At 32.9% G+C, this 25,402-nt stretch overlaps 1 protein-coding gene across 1 annotated transcript in view; it reads left to right on the plus strand.

Annotated features, from left to right (window-relative positions):
* Window positions 1–590: 590 nt before the first annotated feature.
* The window catches only part of LOC130683240 (serine/threonine-protein kinase TAO1-like), a 58,032-nt gene continuing 33,220 nt past the window's right edge, over window positions 591–25,402 (plus strand). The window contains 11 exon segments of the mRNA XM_057499500.1: window positions 591–800; window positions 6,186–6,257; window positions 8,848–8,949; window positions 10,208–10,253; window positions 10,820–10,916; window positions 12,450–12,563; window positions 14,993–15,087; window positions 18,400–18,493; window positions 20,075–20,156; window positions 22,706–22,822; window positions 24,658–24,861. Coding sequence (XP_057355483.1) covers window positions 669–800; window positions 6,186–6,257; window positions 8,848–8,949; window positions 10,208–10,253; window positions 10,820–10,916; window positions 12,450–12,563; window positions 14,993–15,087; window positions 18,400–18,493; window positions 20,075–20,156; window positions 22,706–22,822; window positions 24,658–24,861 — 1,155 coding nt within the window. The 5' untranslated portion in view covers window positions 591–668.

Below are 25,402 nucleotides of genomic sequence, written 5' to 3' on the forward strand. Positions count from 1 at the left end.
TTTTCTCGCATTTCAGTTTTCTTAGGAATGTCTGTGTTAAAGTTGATTAAACACTGCCATGTGGTATCTGAAAGGAAAAGAAATCTTACTGATTTAATTTACCAAATTAAATCTATTGCCTTATTTTCTTGCATTTGAAGGTCATTAATAGGTGGGAATCTTCCTGTTGTCAGAAACATATTATGGGTACATTTTGAGTTGTTGGGCATGTTTTTAATGGTCTTCCTACTATATTTACCTCTTTTGCTGATGAGCTTATTGCATCAGAGTTAGATAAATCTTTAAGTACTGATACAGAAAGCCTTCCAGGACATAAAGATTTATCTAAGTTTTAGAAGTGTATGTATAGTATGTACTTACATACTATGTATAGTGGGAATCTTTTTTTTTTTAAAGCAGCGTAGGTGATTGTGATGATGAGCCGGGTTTAAGACTCCTGCCCTACTAGGCAACACTTCTTTTCAGTGAAATTCCACGTCTAAGATAATTTTATATATGTAGTCAGAAAATGATGTTATACTAATTATTCTTAGCAACTTTTGATTTTCCTTTTTTCTTTTCTTATTTCTCTACAATAGTTTATGCCAAAGTGGCTTCATTCATATGGATGAACCAAGGATTGGGCTAGCGCTATACCATTAGAATCAGACAGCTGATTGCCCAGCAGGATGCCGTCGACTATCCCAACAGAGGGCCTGAAGGACCCTGAAACTGCAGAGCTCTTCTCCAAAGAAGATCCAGAGAAGCTCTTCACAGATCTCAGAGAAGTTGGCCATGGGAGCTTTGGAGCAGTGTACTCTGTAAGTGTTAAAGGCTTAATGTCAGTGACCAGCGTTTATTTAATATCCAGTCCTGGAAGAGCAAAAATCTGTAATACAAAGAGATATAGGCAATAGTCTATTTTACAGTCACTTGCATTAGGTGTATATGAAAAGATCATTTTATTTATTGAGCTTCTTAGATTATTGAAAAAAATGGGAAAGATATTCTGCTTTAATTTCCATGTTGTTTACACTACTTTAGCAGTTTTATGACTTACATTGCTATTGATTCAAATATTGCAAAATACTGACTTACGTAAAGTCCCGTACACACATTTCATTATTATTCATTCATTATTTCTTCCTATTAAGACTGCTTTTTTTCCCTCAGCAACAAGTTTTGTATAGATGTTTAATATTTTGGTAGTATTACAGATTTAGCTTTTTTAGTTTTAATGGGTACCTTAAGAATAAAACAACAATTTGAAATATTATTTCCATAGAGAAAATGTGTTCCAAATTTGTAACAATTTGAACTTTTTATTTATTTCCCATTTGTAAATTAGAGGTAAAAATAAGGTAGTAGAAATCCCCTCTGTAATCTTCCTACCCAAGGAGAGCTGCTGTTAAAATTTAGATAAACATCCTTCAGAATATTTTTGTGTACACATGCTTTATGTGTGTGTGTGGTGTAGGTTATGTTTGTTGATTTCTGAGTTGGACACAGAATAAGGGAAGAGGCACTCAGAAACAGGTATTTCATAAACAACCTTTTTTCTGTGCTACAGTTTTGTCTGAATGTATACTTCTCCTGTTGTTCTCCTTAATACTAATGTGGAGAAATATAGAATAATAAAGGAAAAAAATATACAGACTCTTAGAAATGGGCCCAATAAGAGAACCCTGTTGAAAAAATCCCTGTCATGTAGCCCTTCAATGTGTGTCAGTAGTGTTTTTAAATTGACTTACTTTATTAAGTATAATTTGTATACAGTAAATACAGATATATTAAATGTATAAGTCGATGAAATTAGACAAGTTATATGCCATACAACAACAATTCAAGATACAGAATAGTGATACTGTGGGTACTAGAAAGAAGTAGATAGAGGACAGAATGATAACTTGTTTTACCTCTTTTGATAATAAATATTCTATAGAGTTAAAAGTTAAAATTAAGTCATTATCTATGGGGGGAGTCATGAAAAGGCAAGCAGGAACTATGAATCCAACTGTATTTGGGCTATAACCACATTGGAGTAAAAACCAAAACTAATATGAGTAACTTTCATACACAGTATTTTAACTTTATACCCTCTGTCTCCTTGGGAAGAGGAAACTGCAAGAAAATCTTGAACTCTTCTCAGTAAATTTGTTTCATATTGGTATGGGTGTGACAGTTCTGAAACTGTGTGATTCAAGATTGAGCAGTGAGTAATTTTGATGTCATTTGGAGTCAGATCCTAACTGAAAGAATGATAGAAATAGGAAATTGGCAAAAGTAAGGAAGAACCATGTGGGACTAGACAGGTATTGGATAGGAATTTGTGGCATTAATATGAACTAATTGTATGACATATATATTTCCTAGCTCTCTCTTCTGTAAGATTCTAGTTGCATTGATATCCCAGTAGCAACAAGCACACTTAGCACTCAGATCTTGAATTCCTCACTACATGGATCAAGAGCTCTTGGAGTAATGGTTAATTCTATTGTGGGGACAAGGATCATTAAAGATAAGCTCTAGAATATCTTGTACCAGAAGGTTAAAAAGTGCTTTAAAAAAAAGGGGGCCCTTTCAAGAGGATGCTAGAACCAGCTTGAAGGTGCTCCCACTGGCCAGATCTGGAACAATTTGAGCATCAACATAAACATCTATTGATTATAACCCATTGAATAAAATAGGAATTCCTAATTTCCATGATAGATGAAGGAAGGATAGATAGTTGGAAAGGGAGGGCTTTTCTTTATAATAGAATGCTGACTGATACATGTGAAGGGAATGGTAGAGTTGGGAAAAACCAGCATTTTGAAGATTGCAGCAATCATTGCAAAGATTGTTTTGGGTAGAATCTTCAGTGGTTGCTAAACCTCGGGGGAAAGTTTGATGAGCAGGGTATTTATATAGTTTAAAAGTATCTCTGCACGGATTGCTTGTTAGATACAAAGTAGGAAACAGGGGTATAACTATATACATTGGAAAGAAACAGTCAAATACCTTGAGTGGGTAATGAAAATTAGTAACCAGTGATGAACAGACATTGTATGTGTCCAGATATGATACCCTGAAAAGGATACAATATAACTCATGTAGTATTTCAGCCAGAGATGTGTAACCAGAATCTAATCTTGTAAAAGCTTCAGACAAACACAAATTTAGTAAGGTAAGTGCTGCTGTGTAGTCTCAGCAACTGCCAGTGTTATAAAAGACAAGGAAGGGTTGAGCAAATTGTTCCAGATTAGAGGAGATGTATAAAACATGATGAGTAAGCACAATTTGTAATCCTGAAGGGAGAGAGAAACATGACTGTGGACATTAAATATTTTTCTGTGGGTTTTTTTTTTTTGTGTGTGTGTGTGATAGGCAAAAGTAATCTCATCTTAATCTGATTTAATTTTAATGTAATCTAATGAGTTTGGATTTTAATAAATTACCATGACTTTAATGTACTGTTTTAAAGTAAGACTAGATTTGCAGATTTTGCAATAATAGTAAAGTTTTACCCTATAATCTTCACCCAAATCCTTTAAAGTTTATAAGTTTCATAACCACAGCACCTTAATCAAAACTAAGAAATCAACATTGATACACGGATACTATTAACTAAACTACATACTTTATTCAGATTTTCCCAGTCTGTGTGCTCTTTTCTGTTCTGGAATCTACTCCAGGATACTACACTGCATTCAGTATACCCACTTTTGAACTTTATCTTGTGCTAATTAGAAAGGTAGCTCTTTAGCAAAACAATGAAATTGGACCCTTACCTCTTACCATATATGAACATTAAATTGTATCAAAGACCTAAATATAACAGTTACAACTATAAACCTCTTAGGGTAAAACTGCATGACCTTGGTTTTGTCAAAGGATTCTCAGAAATGACAATAAAAGCATGAACAAAAGAAAAACATAGGTATTGGATTTGATCAAAATGTAAAACTTCTATGCTTCAAAACAGTGCAAAGACAACCAACAGAATAAGAGAAATTATTTGAAATCATATGTCTGCTAAGGGACTTGTGTCTAGAACATATAAAGAACTCTTACAACTCAATAATAAAAAGGCAACCCAATTTTTAAATGTGCAAAGGATCTGAATTGACATTTCTCCAAAGATGTACAAATGACCAAAAAGCACATGAAAAGATGCTCAACATTCACTTGTCACAAGTCTTGAAAAATTATACTAAGTGAAAGAAGCCAGTCACAAAAGACTGTATATTATATGGTTCCAAAGTGTACAGAATGGGCAAATCTCCAGAGACACAGAAAGTAGGTTAGTTGTTCCTTAGGGCTGAAGGGGTGAGGAAAAGGGATAGGAGAGTGATAGCTAAAGGGTGTGGGGTTTTGTTTCTTTTTTTTTTAATTGGGAAAAAATTTGAGGTAAGATACACATAATATAAAATTTACCATTTTAATCATTTTTAAATGAAACAATTTGGAGCTTCTTTTTGAGGTAATGAACGTTCTAAAATTGTAGTTATCAGTAAATTGCATGTATCTGTCATATCAATCAGTATTGCCCTGTATCTGTCAGTGTACTAAAAGCTATAAAATTACACACATTCAAATGGGTGAAATGTGTGGTATGTAAATTGTATCTCATTAAAACTGTTAGAAAAGAATATAGCTGGTTAGACCTATTGACTAAAATCAAGGGACTCACAAATAGATGAGTAGAGAACATTTTGGAAAAATAAATTCATATTCAAGATTTTATGCGGATAGATCCACCTCAGCCATTATGGTAAGTGGTGCATGTTTTCATTAACCAGTCTGCCAGTAATTGAAATTGGAATGTCATTAGTTGTTCCCAGAACCCACTTAAAAATATATATATATATTTTAAGGAACTCTATTTAGGTGTAATTGACATATGTGCTTGTGTAATTTTTTAACAGTTTTTTTGAGATTTAAATTCCATACTCTAAGTCCACCAATTTTAAGTGTGCATTGCATAGATTTTTAGTAAGTTAGAATTTTGTAGCTATCACCATAATCTAATTTTAAATTTAAAACATTTTATCTTTGGGAATTCATTAAAGACTGAATTGAAGATGAATTCTCCCACAGATGACTAGAGATGATTAACCCTTTTTACTGAACTCATTTGAAATATTTTGCAGCTATCCTCTTGTGCCCTCTTTATATATAATCTTTTTTTTTTAAACATGTAATGAGAACTTGGCTCTTAGTTTCTAAAGAGTTAACTTTTATGTTTCTGTTATGCTTTTATTTTTTTATCAAAATTTCCAGAACAGTGGTAAATACTAATTGTGGTAGCATTTTAGCTGTCTTGTCGTAATTCTAGTTAATAGTTTATCATGTTGAGGAATTACCTTTCCCGTGTGGGTTTTCTAAGAGTTTGGTCTTCCCTGCATTGAATACATTTGGAGTTGGGCCTTTTCGGCATTTTCAGCATTTATTGAGCATTTACGTATATAAGTATATATTTTTCCCCTTTGATTTGTAAAAACATATGGCAAATTCTGAAATGTTTTCCTGTATCAAAATTTTGCATTTCTGTGGTAATGTATTTTTCCAAGTGAAATATTGTTTTAATGCCCTGTAATATTTGATTTTAAAATTTTATTTTGAGTTCCCTTGTCTAAATTTATAAGTCAAATTGGTACCTAAGTTTCTATTTTGTGCTGCTGGTGAGGGTTTAGTTGCTGGGTTAGACTGCCTCCATAAAATTAATGGGATAGCTTTCCTTTTTTCTCCCCTTTTATCCTGGGAAGTTCCCTGGTGAAACTTTTCCACTCACAACTATTTTAAAGACGATTAGTATTCTTTTCAGTCTGCCACCACTGTTTTACTCAAATGTTCTTCTCTAGATCAATTTTAGTAGTTCTTTCCTAGAGAATTGTCCATTTCATTGAAATTTTGAAGTTTATAGGCCTAGCATAGACTTGTATGTACTAGTCATTTTTTTGTTTGTTGACAGTTCTATTCAACTTTCTATATTTTTCCTCTCAACTAGCTCATTCAAAGATGAACATTCATTATTTTTATTTCTAAAGTACCAGCTCCTTGATAATTTGATGTTTTTTATATCTATTGAGTTATTTTTTAATGTTCTTTAAAAGCAGTTTTGATATCTTTTTTGACATGGTAGTTTATAAATACTTTTATTCTCCGAGAAATGATTTCCCAGATTTAATCTGATAATTTTTACAATGCTCTTCTGTCTTTTTTAGGCACGAGATGTGCGCACCAATGAAGTGGTGGCTATCAAGAAATTATCTTATACTGGAATGCAGTCTACGAAGGTAGGTGAAATATATGTGTTTGTATTGGCATGTTAAAGAACCCATACCGTTTTAAATTGGGGATAGGTGGGAATTTTTTCAAAAAATGTTGAAAAATATACAAATATTAAGTGTATATCTCAGTGAATTTTCTTCCACAGACTCAGTGTGCCCATTTAAATTGTACCTAGAGCTGTAAACATTCCTGACATTCCAGAAACCTCCCAACTGTGTCCCTTACTTTTAATTGTTTTAGATATGTGCTGCTGACACGAGTTTAATTTTTTAAATTGTTATTTAGCAGTTTATTCTATAGTAGAGGGATTATCATGTCTAAGAAAGTAAACTAGAATAAGGTACATTTGACAGTAAGTATACTGGATATAAATTTTTAATGGTAGAGAAATTATCTAATGGCTGTTTCAAATAATCATCAGGCAGCATATATCTAGTCTGAAAAATAAGGCAGTGGTAATAATCTGAAAAATAAAATGATTGATACTGTATTGCATGTACTTTTGTTCTTCAGTATTCTGATTAGTTCTTAATTGCATAAGTTTATAAAATGTCTACTTCCTAAGTGTTATCTGTTTCTTGAATTCTTCAAAAATTTAATTATTTTTAATTGTGGTAAAGTACACAAAACAAATTTACCAACCATCTTAATCACTTTAAGTGTAAGTTCAGTGGCGTTAAGGACATTCACATTGCTGTGCAACCAACACCACCATCCATCTGCAGAACTCTTTCATTTTGCAAAAGTGATATTCTACCCCCATCAAACAATAACTCCTCATTCCCTCTCCCCGCAGCCCCTGGAAATCACCTTTCTACTTTCTCTCTCTCTGAATTTGACTCCTTTAGGTATCTCATGTAATTGAAATTATGCACTATTTGTCCTTTTGTGACTGGCTTGTTTCACTTAATATAGTGCACTCAAAGTTCATCCATGTTGTTGTGTGTGTTTGTGACTGTGTGTGTGTCTTTGTAAAAACACCACATTTTGTCCATCCATCATCTGTAAACGGACCCTTAGTTGCTTCTGCCCCTTGGTCATTGTGAATAATGCTGCTGTGAGCATAGGTACACAAATATTTCTTTGAGTCCCTGCTTTTACTTAATATCTCAGGGTATAGGCCCAGAGGTAGAATTGCTGGATCAGTCTTTAATTTTTAAAGGTTTTGGTTTTGTATATTTCTGGAATCCCTATTTTGTGGTCAATCTTGTTTTTTGTGATAATCACACTTACGGGTATGATAACACTGTTGTGATTGATCACTGTTCCATTATGTTGATACCTAAAAAAACTCTTAATAATTTCTAAAACCCCTTTAAAAAGTCCATTTTTTACAAGTTTACTGTAATTTTATTTGCCATTCCATAGCATAACTTTAAAACTAGCTTTCCTAGCCAACTTGTGTTGGAGTCTGTTTAATTAGTCACACCTAGAACAAAAAGTTTCACCTAGGGCAGCATCTTCTCTCATCTAATATTGTATCCTTCCTGGAAGTGTTTTTTACATTGAAGAATACATGTTTTAATTTTGTTTTGTTTTGTTTTGAGAGTTTGCCTCCCAGATCATTCAAATTTGAAATGTAAAGCCCATGAAACACTTTTTAAACTTAGCATCTTCCAGCTTACACATTTTACACTGTGAATATCTTCTGCTCTATTTTGTTGAGGGCTTATGAAATAACATAGGAGATATAGGATCTTAAATTCTAGTACAAAACATTTCTTAAAGTTCTGTATTCTAGTTCCCCTACCTTTAGAAATAGGATACAAGTGAGTGGTAAAGCTTGGAAAAGCTGAAACAAGAACAAAATACAGATTCCAAGTTCCCATCCCACATCTACTAAGCTTCTAGAGTCTCTGGGTATGGGCCCAAGTACCTGTATTTTCAGAGTTCCCTGATTGCTTCTTAGAAGTAACTATAGTTAGGATATGGCCTAAGTTTCTGAAGTTGTCATAGAGCAGCTTTAATTGCTGAAGGTTCATCTGTTATTTACTAGTAGGCATCAATGGGAAGGCTGTTCGTAAAATTCTGTAGGAAAATGTTTTCATGCTGCTTGGTTTTTCTGGGAACTTCCCTCTGTTATAACCTAAGTGTTCACTAGCATTTTAGAATATGTGCAAGGAATTTAGGTAATTACTTGATTTGAGTTTAAACAGCAGGAAAAACTTAACATTTGGTAGACAATATAAGCCAAAAACACAAAAGCTGAACTTAAGGTATGTAAATTATGCAACAATAAAGCTGCACCAAAGAAGGGAGAGGTTGAACTTTTGAAGAAAAACCACTAAATATAGTATATAGTTTTCAACAGGCTTAGTGTGTGGTTGTAAAATTTTGATAAGACTCATTGGTAATAAATTTTATGAGAATAAAAATATGTCCTACCTGGAATGAATTTTATGTAATTGAGTTGTAAACTATACGGATGTAAGTTCTTTAAAATGTATTAGTTTGACATTTAAATATTACAAATGAAACAAAGTTGTATGTTCTTATTAACATATTGATCTAATAATTACTTTTTTACTTGTATAGCTTTCTAAGGAAAAGGAACTGTTCCTAATTATTTCCTGTATTCTTTTTTTCTCCCCATAGAAATGGCAGGACATTATTAAGGAAGTCAGGTTTCTACAAATATTAAAACATCCCAACATTATAGAATACAAAGGCTGCTATTTAAGTGAGCACACAGCATGGGTAGGTATCTGTTCTCCCCTTGCTGTAATTTTAGTAGATTTAGTTTATAATTAATTCAAAAATGTCTCAAAATAGTTGTGTAAAGCCATGCACAAGCACCTTGAAATGTTAGTTCATACCGAGAAAGGAGGAGCAGCTTTTCCTGGAACTCTTGGGCAGTAGGAGATAATAGAACTTTTGCCAGTTTACTTCAGAGATTCACCTGATCATTACGTGCATGGGAAAATGTTCTGATGTATGTTAGCGGTATCATTCTTCAAATGCTTTATCAGACATTTGTTGAGAACAATCCTATCACTCAAGGATGAAAATCAGCATATATTTTTGACATAAATGTATTGTAAACTATTTAACCACAAGGATCTTGTGTGGAATATTGGTGGTGAATCCTGAAGGAATCTGAACTGATTGTGATTCTTTGGCTGAATGATCCTAAAGGTAGAAAATTGAGACATTTTATTGTAGAAAATGGAAATTAATTTTGCCCCATTGTTAAAACTAAGATAAGGTAGTAATCTTAGAACAGTATAGGCATAGTAATTATGTCTTTTAAGAGGAACGATAAATTTTCTTTCAACAGGAATGACCTTTTACTTTTAATAAGCTATTGCTGATTATCATTTTAATATACTGAACTTAGATTTAGATTTGTAATGTTTGGTTTAATTTAGTGGTGATGGTACTCCAAAATTTGAGGCTGTGGTTAAAGAAAAAACAGTGGCCGACAGGGTAGACTGCCTCCCTGTCTTTCAGGTTTCTCCATCTGTAAAACAAGGATGATAATAGGGTCTACTTCCAAATGTGGTTATGAGGATTAAATTAGTTAATATATATAAAATACCTTGCACATAAGAGGTGCTCTGTGTTGGCTTTATAGGAAAGATTTAAACTGTAACCTAAACTTTGTATATATAGTACCAGAGGATAATTTTCTGTTTCCTAACAATACCAGTATTGCTACTATAGGTTAATATTAATAGAATATGTATATTCCTTTATAGCTTTGGTTGGTAATTATGTGAAACACACATCTGCAAGCAGTTCTGTGTTGGCATTATAAAAGATTAATGTAGTATTGGCTTAACTTCATGTATGCATTTAACAAGTTCCAAAAATGTGTAATTAAAGGTAATTGATAACTAGAGTTTGTTACTTCAAAGTGTCTTCTCGATCTCCTTGGTGAATTTGTTTTATCTCATATAGAATCTTTTAGTTTTAATAGTGTATTTTAATGTCTTTATCATTTTTTCCCATGTAGCTTGTAATGGAATATTGTATAAGATCTGTTTCAGATTTCCTGAAAGGTAAGTTTCCTTTATTTATTAAGAAAAGAGAAATATTAGTATAATAAAATGAGAATTTGTGCAGTAAGAGATTTTTTTAATAATGTTAAAACTCTTCAGGAAGAGTGAAAACCTTTGTCTTTTCTAGAGTCTCAGCGTGGTGTGCACTGTCCTCATTAAATATTATGTTTCAGCATACAGATGAGTTTTCGTTCATTATGATTTAACAGGCATTTTTCTGCATTCTTTATCATTAAATTTGATTTGTTCCTTCTGTTCAGAATGAAGATATGTAGGAATATAAAAAGGGAAAGCTTCTCTTTCATTGTTTTTATAATCACAAAATAATTGTTAAATGTTGTTTGTTAACTTTGAGGAAAATTGCCTGTGAACTATAACAAATAGGCACAACTGCACACTTGTTATAAAGTTAAACTGCCTTGTTTTATTATCTTGGAAAGCAAAAAGTTCCTTCTTGCTAAATGTTAGTTTTTAAAGATTTCCCCATATATTAGATATGTGTATATATATTTTTAAATAGAAATGTTCTATAGAATAATCATTTTTAAATGAATTCTTATTTTAAGTTCACAAAAAGCCATTACAAGAAATGGAAATAGCAGCAATTACACATGGTGCTCTCCAGGGCTTAGCCTACTTACATTTTCATGCCATGATCCATAGGTAAGTACTTTAAAAATGATCATATGTCAATAAGCAAATGGCTTATTGAATTTATCAGACCTAGAATTTATTAATCCTGAAAGCTTTATTTATTTTAGGTAAATAAAAGTATTCTGGAGTTTTACAAACTCATATTTTTTTTTAGGTTATCCATGTCTTAAAAAGAATATACTAATTTATTTGATCTCTTTGTTGAGGATAATTTTTATCTTTTTCTACACATGCTGCCAGGCTGTGTGAAGTATGTGCACTTTATAGATTTGTGATAGAAATTTAATTATAGAATAATTTAATTTGTGAAGCGGAAAAGACGATTGGGATGATGTATTCTTACTTTTTTCATTTTACAGATGAAGAAACTGATGCCCCAATTTGTGACTAACTTCCCAAAGCTTACAAGCAAGATGGATTAGACTAGAACTAACCTAGATAGATCTTTTGTCCTCCTAGTGACTCATAATGCCAGATTTGATTCCATGACAGAGACAAGTGAAAGCTACTTAAGACTCTATGCTTTTGAGATAATCCTTGATAATCCTTGATAGTGAATAGTAATTTAAAGATTAAACCATCATAAACTACATTTTTAGCATTGGTATTGGTTTTCCCTGGTTTTAGAAGGAAGCTAGCATTTTTAAAATTATCTATGAGAACTAGACAATACATAGTAAACTTATATAGTAGACTCATTGCAAATTAATGGGTTATCAGTTTTTTAGATGAGAATACTAAGGTCCAAGAGAAATCCACATGCATAGTAAGTAAGAGAATCGAAGAGTTGGAAGTAAAACCTAAGGTCTTCTCAACTTCAAAGAACCAACCATTTGTTAACAAAATCAAATGGAAGAAAATAGATTGACTTACTATTATATCCATTATAGTACTATGTAGTATGAATTGACAAGTGCTTAGAAATTTATTTTTTTTGAATGTATGGTACCCATTGGGCATATAATTCCATTATAATTTTCTTAGTTCACTTGTACATTGTTGATTTAGAAAGAGCTTAAAAGTAAATTTGGGATCATTGATATTACCTTATCCATGTGTTTCAGTTTTCATTTCATATTTAGGTAGGAGAACTATGCTAAAGTTTGGAATGATATGAGTAATTAAAAAAAACAAATTTAGGGAATGAGGTTCTTTTTTTCCATTTTAATGTTAAGGGTATACTCAGAAATCTTACAGTTACATAAGAATTTTCAGCTGAATTTTTAAAACCATTATTTGTACCAATGAACAGGAACTCAAATATAGAGTATGTGCTATTAATTACCTAATTTTTTCTTCTGTTTCTACTGCTATTTTATCTTCTCTTTTAGAAAATTGTTACTATATACTTACAGAAATTCTGTGTATCTCACTTCTTAATTTGGATCTTAATTCTCATTATCTCATACTGAGAGATTATCAAAGGCCTTCATTATTCTGATTTCTCCTTCTGTGTTTTATAAAATTTTATATGATTTTTATCATTTTCAGTATAATCTTACGATGGAAAGACAAATAATTTTCTGTGTTCTTTAAACCCAGAGATATCAAAGCAGCAAATATCCTTCTGACAGAACAAGGCCAGGTGAAACTTGCTGACTTTGGATTGGCTTCCATGGCCTCTCGTGCCAGTTCTTTTGTGGGAACGCCGAATTGGTAAGAATAGTCCTGTCTGGTATTGATCCCCATAATTGAAATAGGCAGTGTGTGGTTATACTTTTTTCAGATGCTTTATCTTTTTTCTTGGAAATACAGTGCTGCTTTAGACATTATTCTAAGCACTACAGTTAGTTTCAGATATAGATTTGGAGTGCTGCCCTTGTATCTCCTATTGTTTCATTAGTCCCCCCAATGTTTCTTTCCTCTTATCATCTACATCATGTATTGGGTGTAGGAGTGAAAACATTTAAATATTTAAGAAGGGAGAGGATAGAAGTGCTAAATGGAAATTTTCTTTAGATTTATACTTACTGTGTGTCAGTATCTCTGAATAAGAGTATCTGAAGACTGGTAGCTAATTACAAATATAAAAAAAATTTTTTATTCTGGAGAATTTCAAGTATACAGGGAAATAGACAAAAATATAAGGGAGGCTCACACAGCGGTCAGCTCAGCCTAACAGCACTAGCCCGGGGCCCAGCTGCCCTGTGTACTTGCTCCTCTTGCCCTCCCTCCACCTCCAGTTATTTGAAACGAGTTCTAGACATCACCTAACTTAATTCAGAAATAATTCCATATTAACGTCAGCAAGTCTGAAAGGAATAATTTTCCTCATGTTCACCTTCCATAGGTGTTTTCTCTCTGTATATGTTGAGAGGTGTCTTAGGTCTACTGCATCTTCTTTTCCACTTACCTTTCAAATCTCCCAACTCCCACTTTGTTAAAGAAAGGCTTCTCACCCACCCTGAAAGTAGAATGATGCATTGTTCTGAGGATTAAAAGCCTCAAACCATCACCAGAGGGACAACTTGAGAATACATAACATCTAGAATATATAGCATCAGAAATATTGAAGAGTTAGGACACAAAGTTTTGGCAAGGGCCTTCTGCCTTCACAGTCATCTCTCTTCACTTCCTTTTACTCCTTGCTCTTTCTTTTCCCCAATTATCTTCCCTCCCATCTTCTTTTCTAGTGGATCATAAATTACCTCATTTATAACTGGGACAATTGCCATGAGGACACATTAACATGTTATTTACATTGAAAAATGAAGTTTGGCATTTCCTGATAGAAAATAATTCTGATTTGAATGGTTGATATGACCATGCAGACTGGGTTTGCTAATTAGGTTATTATACAGCAGTGTTTTTAATGAATTGAATGAGCTAGGTCCTCAGCTCCAAGTTGTACATATCTGTAAAGCACATATACAAAATAATGTATATACATATGTGTACACTATATCCTTTGCAACTAAGTTTATAAAATTTCAATACCAACTCAAAAATGTACAAGCAGATACATTTTTAAAATAAATTCATTGGAAGTAAGAAAATAAAAAGGTTGAAGGCTACTGTTCTGTATGACCAAAACTTTCTTATGTTGAACCCTAGTTTAGATAGAATCCTCTTCCCCTGTATAAAAAAAGGGTTCTTTGGAGAAATCATTCTTTTTCGTGGTCCCCTTTCACAAGTCAGTGATCAATGTTTTATACTAGAAAGGAGCTGGAAAGTTGTGCATTAAAAACAAAACTACTTTTTTAACTTTGTTGAACTTACTGACTCCCCAAGCTTACTTCAACATCTTAACACATTAGAAGCCCTCTATTATTGGCAATTGGAAGTTACATATGTATGAATTTGTATATAGTATATTAGGAACACAGCACTGTGTACATATTTACATGTTTTTACACAGAGGAACACACATACGCCTGGTGACAATCTTACTAAGCAGTCAGAAACTGTTCTAAATGTCTGTCTGTGCTTAACAACAAGTACAAAGGAAGTATAAGGTGAAGCATACCAGTGAGAACATTAGAGTCTAGCTGAAGATGTGAATGAGCATTTCATTTTATAACCAAGACACCTATAAAGTTAATAATTGTATGATTTATTTAGTTATGAGTGGCTGTCGTAGCCACTTTTATCACAGAACACTACTCCTATTTGCAAAAAAGACTGACAAACTGCTTATTCGTTGTTGCTTATTGTGGCAGATATTTTCTCAGCTAAATGTAGTGAGCTGCTTTACTTCAAGGAAACAAGTGCCAGTGATAAAATGCCCTCTTTCAAGCAAAACTTAGACTTTTGTAATAAGATACTAAAATGAAAATGTTTGAGAATCACTGGCATAAAGGATATACAATATTAGAATCTGCAAACTTGAGTTGATGCAGAATACAACCCTGCTCTGGGGAATCTTTCCTCCAGGACGCTGTTCCATGATCATGACAAATGGTGAGAATAAGTCTAGCACTGTATATGCAATGGAAAATATTTACCTCACAACCTGTAATGCATTTATTTCCCTTTACAAGAATTCTTTTGTCCAGTTATATCATGTGGAATTCACACAGGTGTTCTCCATGGAGACGGTCATTATGTTTTTAAAGAATAGTATACTTGGACATTTTATGTTTTAGGATGGCCCCAGAAGTAATTTTAGCCAAGGATGAAGAACAACAATATGGTACCGAAGTAGATATTTGGTCTCTTGGAATAACATGTATTGAACTAGGTAAGCATTGCTCTTTATTACTGTGTAGTAAGTTTTGATCAATGTTTTACCTCAATTTCTGTACAAAATTACAGATTTTTATTTTTATGTCAGTGTTTAAGGGGAGCAATAAATCTATTAAAATTGTCACATTGGTTATTTGGCTATATATATATATACATATATATATACTTATTAGGTTAGGTGTATTAGACTTGCTGTATTTAATTAGGTCTAAAATAGTTTATAATGTGGTATTAATTTTGAGGTATCTGTGTCTAACATTTAATGAGTATTTGTTAAACACCTAGAATATGTCTATGGTTGTAGATTTACCATGTATGAAGGGTCTCTAAAGCATTCAATACACTAAAAAGATAATACACCATGATTAACTGTGATATATCCCAGGGATGCAAATATGGATCACTATCTGCAGATCAGTGTGATCCACCACATTAACAAAATGAAGGCTGAAAATCATGACTATCTCATTAGACACAGAAAAGCATTTGACTAAATTCAGCATCCATTTGTGATAAAAACTCTTAGCATAAGTATAAAGGGAACATAGCTCAACATAACTAAGTCCATAAATGGCAATCCCACTGCTAATATCCTACCTAGTAGCCAAAAGGTAAAAGTTTTTCCTCTAAGATTGGGAACAAGACAAGGATATCCCCTCTCCACTTTTATTCAACAGAGTATTGGAAATAACATTCAAAGCAATTAGATAAGAAAAAGAAACAAAAGGTATACAGATCAGGAAGGAAGAAGTAAAACTATCACTGTCTACAGATGACATGATATTATTACATATAGAAAACCCTAAAGACTCCACCAAAAAATGGTTAGAACTAATAACCAAATTCAGCAAAGTTGCAGGATACAAAATTAATACACAGAAATCTGTTGCATTCCTATATACTAACAACAAACTAGCAGAAACAGAAAACAGGAAAACAATTCTATTTAAAACTGCATCAAAAAGAATAAAATAGCTAGGAATAAACCTAACCAAGGAGGTGAAAGACCTATACTTTCTTCACGAGAGAAACTAACCAATAAATGGAAATAATCCCATGTTCATGGATAGGAAGAATTAATATCATCAAAATGGCCATCCTGCCCAAAGCAATTTACAGAGTCAGTGCAATACCTATCAAAATATCAATAGTATTTTTCAATGAGCTAGAACAAATAGTTCTAAAATTCATGTGGAACGACAAAAGACCCCATATAGCCAAAGCAGTTCTGAGAAAGAACAAAGCAATTCTGAGAAAGAAGAAAGCTACTATGGGGGAGGGGTTGGGGTGAGTAGTTGACGGTGAGGGGAATAAAAGGGCACAAAAATTTTCAGTCATAAATTGGTCACAGGGATAGTAGTATAGCATGGAAAATAAAAGCACTGCTTCTGTAACATTTTCATATGTTGACAGTAACTGCAGTGGGGGGGTGTTGAGGATTTAATATGGGTGACTGTAGGACCACTGTGTTGTATACTTGAAATCAATATAAGATTGAATATCAAGGATACTTTAATTAAAAAAATAATTCAAATGTAAAATGTCCTTTGAATCCACTGAAGGCTCCCACAGTTTAGATTGAGTAAATCTCTATGGTTTTTAGCGAAGTGCAGTGTTCTTTGACTGAATTGAGATGGTCAGGTTTATGGTAAACGACAGAATCAAAAATCATCCTCTGGTCTGATATATTGATGGTACACCATTTAGAATTTTTGAATACTTTAATAAATCACAGTAGAAACACAGGTTATTTTATTCATTAAGAATTTCTTCAGTAATCCCTTCCCCTTCCTGGATCAAACTAGTCATTCTTAAAGCTGTTGGGAGGACAGTATAAAGCAGGTGTCCACGTCACCTGCTGAGTCATGGTAGCCCGGAGTGGCGTGTCAGAGTGCTGTGAGGAGAGGAGGGAGTTCCCACAGACAGAGTGCCTTGTAAGTGGAAGCAGAACCTATGCAGGAAGGGCGGCAGTCACGTTTGGAGATCAGAGTCCTGGTGGGGTAACCGAAGCATTCATACCTGGAAGTAGCCCAGCATGGGGTGTCAGAGGCCAAGGAGCAGGTCCACATTTTGGGGTGGGTAAACCTGACACATGGCGGTGCCTGACTGAAAGGAAGGGGGCTTCCCTCCTGAGGACTGATGAGGAGGGCCTCACTGCAGAAAGTGATCCAGTTTGGATGGGGTGTCAGAAACTGAGTGGATGAAGTAGACAGACTTGGAATGGGGTTTGAAAACTTGATGGGGAAGAGCGGAAAGGGTGGTGGCCAAGATGGGAGACTGGCTATGTACAGGGGGGATTCATCACATATATTAAGGATAATCAGAGTGAGGTCTCTTATTGTCAGAGACAATACAAAGGATATTTTACAAAGGAAAAAAGTGAAACTTTACTATGAAAACTTGTGGAATGGCCATAAGTGATCAAAGTGAACACCATCAATAACAAGACGATCTGAAACCATGAACTACATCACAGAATACACTGAGAAAAGTGTGGTATTTGCTACTGTGATATTCCTGCCAGAGATGTTGAAACGAAATTTAGTAACAGCACAAAGCCAAACTGAGGGACATTTGAGAGTCAAAATTATACTTGTAAATTGTCAAGGTCATGACTAGACTGACTCACAACTGTCACCTTAAGACTAGAAAAAGAAGGCAAATTCAATCCACAGTAAGCAGAAATAAAGAGACCCACAAAAGATCAAAGCAGAGAAAATGAAAGCAGTAGAGAACATCAATGAGATCACAAATTAGTTCTTTGGGAAAAGTAATGAAATTAATAAACCTCTAGCTAGATTGAGCAGAAAGAAGACACAAACGACCAATATCAGGAATGACAGGGGACATGACTCCAGATTTTACACATATTGAAAGGATTATAGGGAAATTTTATGAACAATTTTATGTAAGTTTAAAACTTAGAAAAAATGGACAATTTCCTTGAAGGATGCAGATGGTTGAAGCTCATTTTTGCTACAAAGGACATTATTGGGACATTTGATTGAAACTACAATGGAGTTTGAGGATTAGATAATAGTCATGTATTCATATCAATGGTCTGATTTAATGAATGTACTAGGTTCTCTTAGAATGTTCTTGCTTATTGGAAAATACACTATTTAGAGATGATGTGCATCAGGGCTGCAATTTCCTCTCTATTGGACTCCCTTGAATAAGTTCTCTGAACTCTACTTTCAACTTTTTTGCTAAGTTTGGGTTTATTTAAAAAAAAAAAACTAACAGTACTTCCATTCTCCTGTATAACAGGCACATATTTTAACAGGAACTTTTCTTTCTTTTACAGCGGAAATGAAGCCTCCTTTACAGAGTAATAGTTCAGTAAGTGTCTTCAGTCGCATAATCAGAAGTGAATCCCCTACACTACAGTCTACTGAATGGTGAGTATGGCTGAGAGATGTATTGTTCACACGGTAAAATTTAAATATTTTTCATGATGTTATCAAAATGATTTCATTTCAATGAGGTGAAGTGTATATAACCTGAAGAAATATTAAAATAGCTTAATTTTATCCATACATCATGTATATCCTTTATTATCTCTATTTTTCATAGCATATAAGTAACTCAGTTTAGAAATAAAAGATACATGATGCTACATGGGAGCAAAAAGTATGGCTTTTGTATAAAAATTAATATATTTTTTGTACCTTAGCAACACATACAACCCTAATTACGTAATAAATAGCATGATTTAAAGATTCACATTTTATAACTGCAATATATAGATTGCCACAACCTGTACAGATATTTAATTGGGGAATGGTTTATAATTGATATGGTATAAAACATAGGTAAAAATGATTAGATAATTTATCAGAGTTACCAGATAATTGATAATTTTTGGATCATTCTAATTGTCATTATTTATTATTCAGAATGTACTTTGATGTTGCATCTCCTAGTGCTTCTTTGATAATACTGTTATTCATGTAAAGAAGTTTATTGAAAATGGATGATTTTAGGAAACAAGGATTTTTATCAGTGATAGAAAATTTTAATGGGAAATTCTTCAGGTGTATGTAGCATTTGAAAAGTTCTAGGGGACTACCTACCATACTTAACAAATACTTTAAAATTCACAAGTAAAATGCATAAATTAGCAAAAATTTATTTTTTATCATTACGGAATTAAGGCACGTTCACAGGTGTTTGCTCCTTCTGTAGAGATGTTTTGAAGAAATCCTCACAAAGAGTTTATTATGGTACTTCTAAATAATAGATACACTAAACACAGGCTGTCTTTACACTGGCTGATACTTGGGGATTCAAAAAAGAATTCTTGTATAAAAGAATTAAATCTTATTTGAATATTGATGACAATCTTGTATAAAAGAATTAAAAATCTTATTTGACTATTGATGACAAATATTGATGGAGTATTTTTTACCTACTGCCTTACTGAACTCTCATCATTAACACTATATGATAGTATGTTACAGAATTCTAATTTTAAAAAATCTTACTATTTTCTGGAACTTTTATCCATTTGCTCAAGGATGCTAAAAACATAGGTATAAAAAATGTTCCTTCCAAAACAAATAGCGTGATGTTCTGAAACATGCTATATGGAAGATGATCCAAGGGTCAAGCAAGAAAGAGACGTGGCTAGGGAAAAGAAAAAAAAACTAAGAAGAATATTATCTTAGATTTGAATGTGAAAAGGAAAATGATTGACTTCCCTAATTCACCTCAACGTAGAATGAGTTGTGATACTTAAGTATGTGAGAGCAGGATTTTAAAATAATGTGTGCAAATTTATCTTTGGGAAATGGTAAAGATTCATTAGTTACTTTGCATAACTTTTTATAGACTTACATGATGAAATATATAGTGTATTTTGTCTGCTTTGTTTTTAATCATTTCTATTCTCCCTCCCACCTATAGGCACATGCCTTGATTTGTGGATATGTTTTTAAAGGAAATAGCAATATGTTCACTTGATACTTTCCTTTCAATAGGTCTTATCATTTTCGACACTTTGTAGATTCTTGCCTCCAGAAAATCCCTCAAGATCGTCCTACATCACAGAAACTTTTAAAGGTCAGTTATACTCTGTTTTGTACACCTAAGAAATTGTTTTAAAGAATGTGTTTTATTCTTCTTTGATTCTGAATCAGTATTAAGTACGGTACCAGTTGTTGCTAAAATACTAATTTCATAATACTCTTCTTTCTTGGAAACTTTGGTTTCTAAGTTACTAAGTTTTTTCATTTGTTTTTCAAAATTAACTGCTTTCACCATGTCTGAATAGAATATATAGTTAAATATTCAATTCAGTCGTATTAAATGGCTTAATTTTTATATGTGCAAGCATATATTCATGAGTTACAACTATAAATTTTAATTCATGTGGAACCATGGCATTTCAGAATTGGCAAAACATAGTTTAATTTTGGATTTAATTTTTGTATGTACCACACTTGATATATCCATCTGTCATATATAAAATAATATGAAAGTAAGAGAAATGATGTGTAATACATTTACGTAAATACTGTGGGAGAAAGGAGATTTCAAAAGAACTGCTAAAAATGGATATCACATTTTTATTTCCTTTTGAGAAACATGTTTTTCTAACATAGCAATGAAAATATTTTAAAAGTAATGTGAATTCTATTCATTTTTCAGTAGGCTTGGTTACCTAATTTAAATAAATTACTAGTATATGCTTTCTGTTCTCAAAAATAAGTATTCACAATAGCAACAAAAGGTTTACTATAGCTATGAGTTATGTTAGTGAAAAATAAGCAGGATGCATTTGTAGAAAACTGTTAAATAACAGAATTACAAGATATATTTATTTCATTTTGAGGTTGATATCTTATTAATAGCAATAATAGTATTATTCGATTTAATATAGTTTTCAAAACATCTAGATAAGGCATTATTGAGTAGCAGTTAACTCTATCTCTTTGTGACCCTAAGGAATTTTGTGGATTTTTCACTAGAAAATAAGAATTTCTGCATGAATGTTTTAGAATTTTAAAGAAGTTCAGTTTATTTTCACCAACACACAGTTCAAGATGCAAGGATATTGAAAGGATCATGTACATATTCAGTAAGGTTATTTGCAACTACAGTATGTAGAAGAGCAGTATAAAGTTTCAGTAACACTTCGGGAATTCTAGGCCATAAGCACACTTACAGTCTCAAACGAAAGCCCAAAAAATAGGTATTCACGGTAGCAACAAAAGGTTTAGTAGAGCTGCGAATTATGTTAGTGAAAAATAAGCACGATCCATTCATAGAAAACTGTTAACTAACTTAGAATTATAAGATATATTATTCTCGGATTAAAAAAAGACCAAATATCATAAATAGTGGTACATACCAAGCTAAGGCTCAGGAAAAGGAAGAACATGACTGGCTTCTTACATTTGCCAAATGAAGGTAAAAGAAGCCCTTTCGGTAATAACCCAACCCTCCAGGAGTGGATACTTGGCCTTGGGTGATCAGATCCCAAACATGCATATATATATTCACTTACCTGGTCCATTTTGTATATTGACCTTATTGGAAGTGATAGGAAGTATCTATCAAGTGCATCCTTCACTTTGGCCTGATCACATTTCTGTTACAGTCTGTCATAAGGAAAAAAACTAAGATGGAAAAAAGTGACTTACTGTATGAAGCTATTTGTCTCAGAATGCAAAATTGAAAATAATTATCCAGAATTAGAATAACGGTTATGTAATTTTGGCATGAACATTTGATGAAGTAGTCTGTAGGCATTATGTTTATGAGTTGAAATAGCATAATACTTACAGCAATGAAAAGAGAATAATATATAGTTACAACTCTTCAGAGAAGAAATAAATTTGAGCTAGTAAAGGAGGTAGAAGTCTTAAAAGAATTCAAGATTATCTCATGAACTCCAGTGCACAAGGCATCTTTCTGCAATCCGTGCTAACTACAAAACAAAATCTATACACAGAAAATTTCTGAGAAGAAATAAATATCCAAAAAATACCAAAAGTAACAATGATAATCTTATGGCAGAATTGTTCTTTCTACTTTTCTGTATTTGATAATGTTAAGCTGTATTAAGTATTAATGGTAAAAATCACTGATACATGTCTTTTAATCAACTGCTAGTGTTTTATGAAGTGTCATTTAAGCAACATAAAGGAACCCGAAATACCCAAGTGGTATGTTACGTAATTCACCATCACTGAATACATTCCTGTTGAAATCTAATGTAATTCAGAACTGAACATGTCTCCTCTATGAAATCAGTTCTAAGAATTTGTGAGCGTTTACTTAGGGATGTAATTGGACTTAATTCTTAATGTTTACTTAGACTCTTGATTATTTCAACTCTGCATTTTCAGTTGGCCAACAAAGGTGTCATGTTCAAAGTTTTCATAAAAAGTACGGGGGATGTTATGTAGGCACAGAGTGTATACATGTAAATTAAATTTTATAAATATAAGAAGTAAAAAGCATAACAGAACTAGGTAGCTACAGATTACATGCATTATCTATCATTATTTAGGATAGTAACTCTAGGGTCTAAGAAGGGATTCATTTGTTCTGAATGAAAAAATATGTAGGTCTCAACCTGACTTTTGCCTTCTACTCTTAACCAGCACATGTTTGTTCGTCGGGAGCGCCCTGAAACAGTGTTAATCGATCTTATTCAGAGGACAAAGGTGCTTTCCCAGGAGGCACATAATGGACCAGCAGTAGAGTCACAGGAAGAAGAGGTAATAACTTAGAAATGGCTCAAGTATTGGGGTCTCTTTATTGACTTCTTTCCTTATGCAACTTTTCTTGCCAAGAATCTTTTATATCAGTGGATTCCAAATTGTGCCTTAACAGTGATTCTCTAAGGTTCCACCCAGATGGGGAAAAAGGTTTTCCATTCTTAAAACCATCCTCTTGGTAGTGCACATTAGCATAGTAAAGCTCTGTGAAGTCTATTAAAGAAAGCTGTTTAACTTTTATTTAATCTAGTCCCTCTCAAAATTCTGGGCTACGGGGCACTTTTTTCCTGATTGTCTGATGGCTTGGGACATGCTTCTGGAAGTATTTGAAATTACAGGCTTTGGAAGTTGACGGTGCTCACACAGAAGTCATTAGAATTACCAACCATTGTCCTTATCTTGGTTATTGTATAAACCTTTCCCCCAGTGCCTTTTATATAATGTTTGATAAGTGTTTATTAAATTGGAAATTTCTTGCTTCTTTAAAAATAAATAAGTAAATAAAATAAACATGTAACTTAACTAAACTTATCCTGAGGGAAAAAAATTACCAAGCATTCTTATTCTGTTACTAAGAACACTTGATTCTTTTCAGTTGTGTACAGGGATTCATTCCTCTACATGGTTCTAAAATACTCATTTTATAGGTGAGTAAAATAAGGCCCAGAGTGGTTAACTAACTTATTACTGTAGAAGCATATGTGTTCGGATTCATATATGACTCCTGAGACCAAGTTCTTTCCATTTTGCCATGTTTCCAAATTTGCTGGAGAAATGTTATAGAACTTTCTCACAAGGAAAATATAAAGTTTATTATTTGTGGAGCTATCTTTTTTAGTCTAAGTGTTTTCTGTTTTCTTCTTTGCTCATGTCACAATGCCAAAGCTTTGATTCTTTTTTATTGCTTTCTACTGAGAAAGATCCCTGCATTCTGAAAACAGGAGTAGTAGTTACTTTTCTTTTTAAAAGCACTACATGATTAATGAACTATAAAATAAAAGACTCTCTTGCATACAGTTTTGGTGTTTTTGATATTGCCTTTTAGATCTAACAGTAGTCACTAGAAAATTGGGGCTATTTTAGGTATACGAAATACTTCAGTAAAGTGAAATTAATAAAATCCTAATGTCATTAAACATTAGAATAACAGCAACTTTTTTAGGCTGTGGATGTAAGAAAAGACCCTCTATATACCATGGGTCTGTATTTATTATTCTGCTTATCTTAAATAATTTTGGTATGGTAAGACTATAATATTGGGGCCCAGATACCAAAGCTTGCCGGATTTGTTCAGAATAGTCTTCTAATTATGATTAAATATACAATTTTTAATTTTACACAGAAAGAGATAGGAATTAATATTAAATTACTTAGTGGAAAAAGTTTAGGCTAAAGACTATATTCTGAGAAGAAAAGAAATATAAAAGGCTTCAATAAAAAATAAGTAAAAGTGATGTTTATAGGATTAAAAAAAAAGGTTGGTGTTTGTTTTCACCATTGGAATCATTGAGAAATGAGCAGCGTCCCTGTGTATACCCCGTGAGATGTGTAGTAGAAATGGATTTCAAACTAATGTCAAAAATTATAGAAAAAGACTACACTTTGGAAATAACTTGGAATTGACATGGTTGGGCTTTTTGGTATTTACTTTTTGGTCACTTTTTTTATCTGTCAACTAACAATTGATAAACTTCCTGGTCTTGGCAAATACAAGAAATTTCTCAAAATAAACCACCAACTTTCTAAAGACTGTGTGTGCCAAGCAGTGTGCTAGGTGCTAATAATCAAGTATTTAGGAGATAAAGATATTTGAATCTAATGCTCTTTTCCCTCAGGAACTAGATTACTGTGTTGGATGGAAAGGGACAGTGAATAGTGTTGAAAGTCATCAGGCTGTTCCCAGTATGTCCAGCGGGGCCAGTAGTCAAAGCACTAGTGTCAGCAGTTTTCCAGATGCCTCAGATGCTGAGAGAGAGCTAGACATGATGGAGGGAAACCACCCAGTCACGCCTAGTAGTTCTGTCATCGATTTAAAACCTGTGAGTATTTGGATTTCAGTGAAAAAAATTTCAAATTTGGTAACTAATTTTCTTAGTCTGGTTAGTCTAAGAGTTTGGGTTTTTTTTTCCTTTGATGTTTCAGAAGTTTGGAACATAATTTTAGGCAACTTATTTTAAAGTGGCAAAAGGCTTTTAAATACCCAGTTTAATGTCTGCATTTAGGGAACATGTTTTGGAATGCAAAAAGAATATTTTTTAAATCTTAAAAGAAAGAGAGAAAGAAATGCCATATAATGTATTATCTGAAGTTACATAGATGAAAATGAAGGTATTTAAAAATAGTAAGTATACAACATGATATTAATGATAATGGTTGCCTTTGGGAAGTGGAGAAAGGGTTAAGGTGGGTGACAATCAAAAGTGATTTTTGCATTTTCCATAATGTTTACATTTTTTAAGTAAAACAGTGTAACTGTAGAAAATTACACCTTCTTGGTTTAGGAAATACGGATGTTTGCTACACTTTCACGTGTAAGATTTTAAATTTTCCTGAAAACATTTGAAGGTCAGGTAACTCCTT

The sequence above is a fragment of the Manis pentadactyla genome, chromosome 4 (assembly GCF_030020395.1).
Source record: "Manis pentadactyla isolate mManPen7 chromosome 4, mManPen7.hap1, whole genome shotgun sequence".
Classification (NCBI taxonomy): domain Eukaryota; kingdom Metazoa; phylum Chordata; class Mammalia; order Pholidota; family Manidae; genus Manis; species Manis pentadactyla.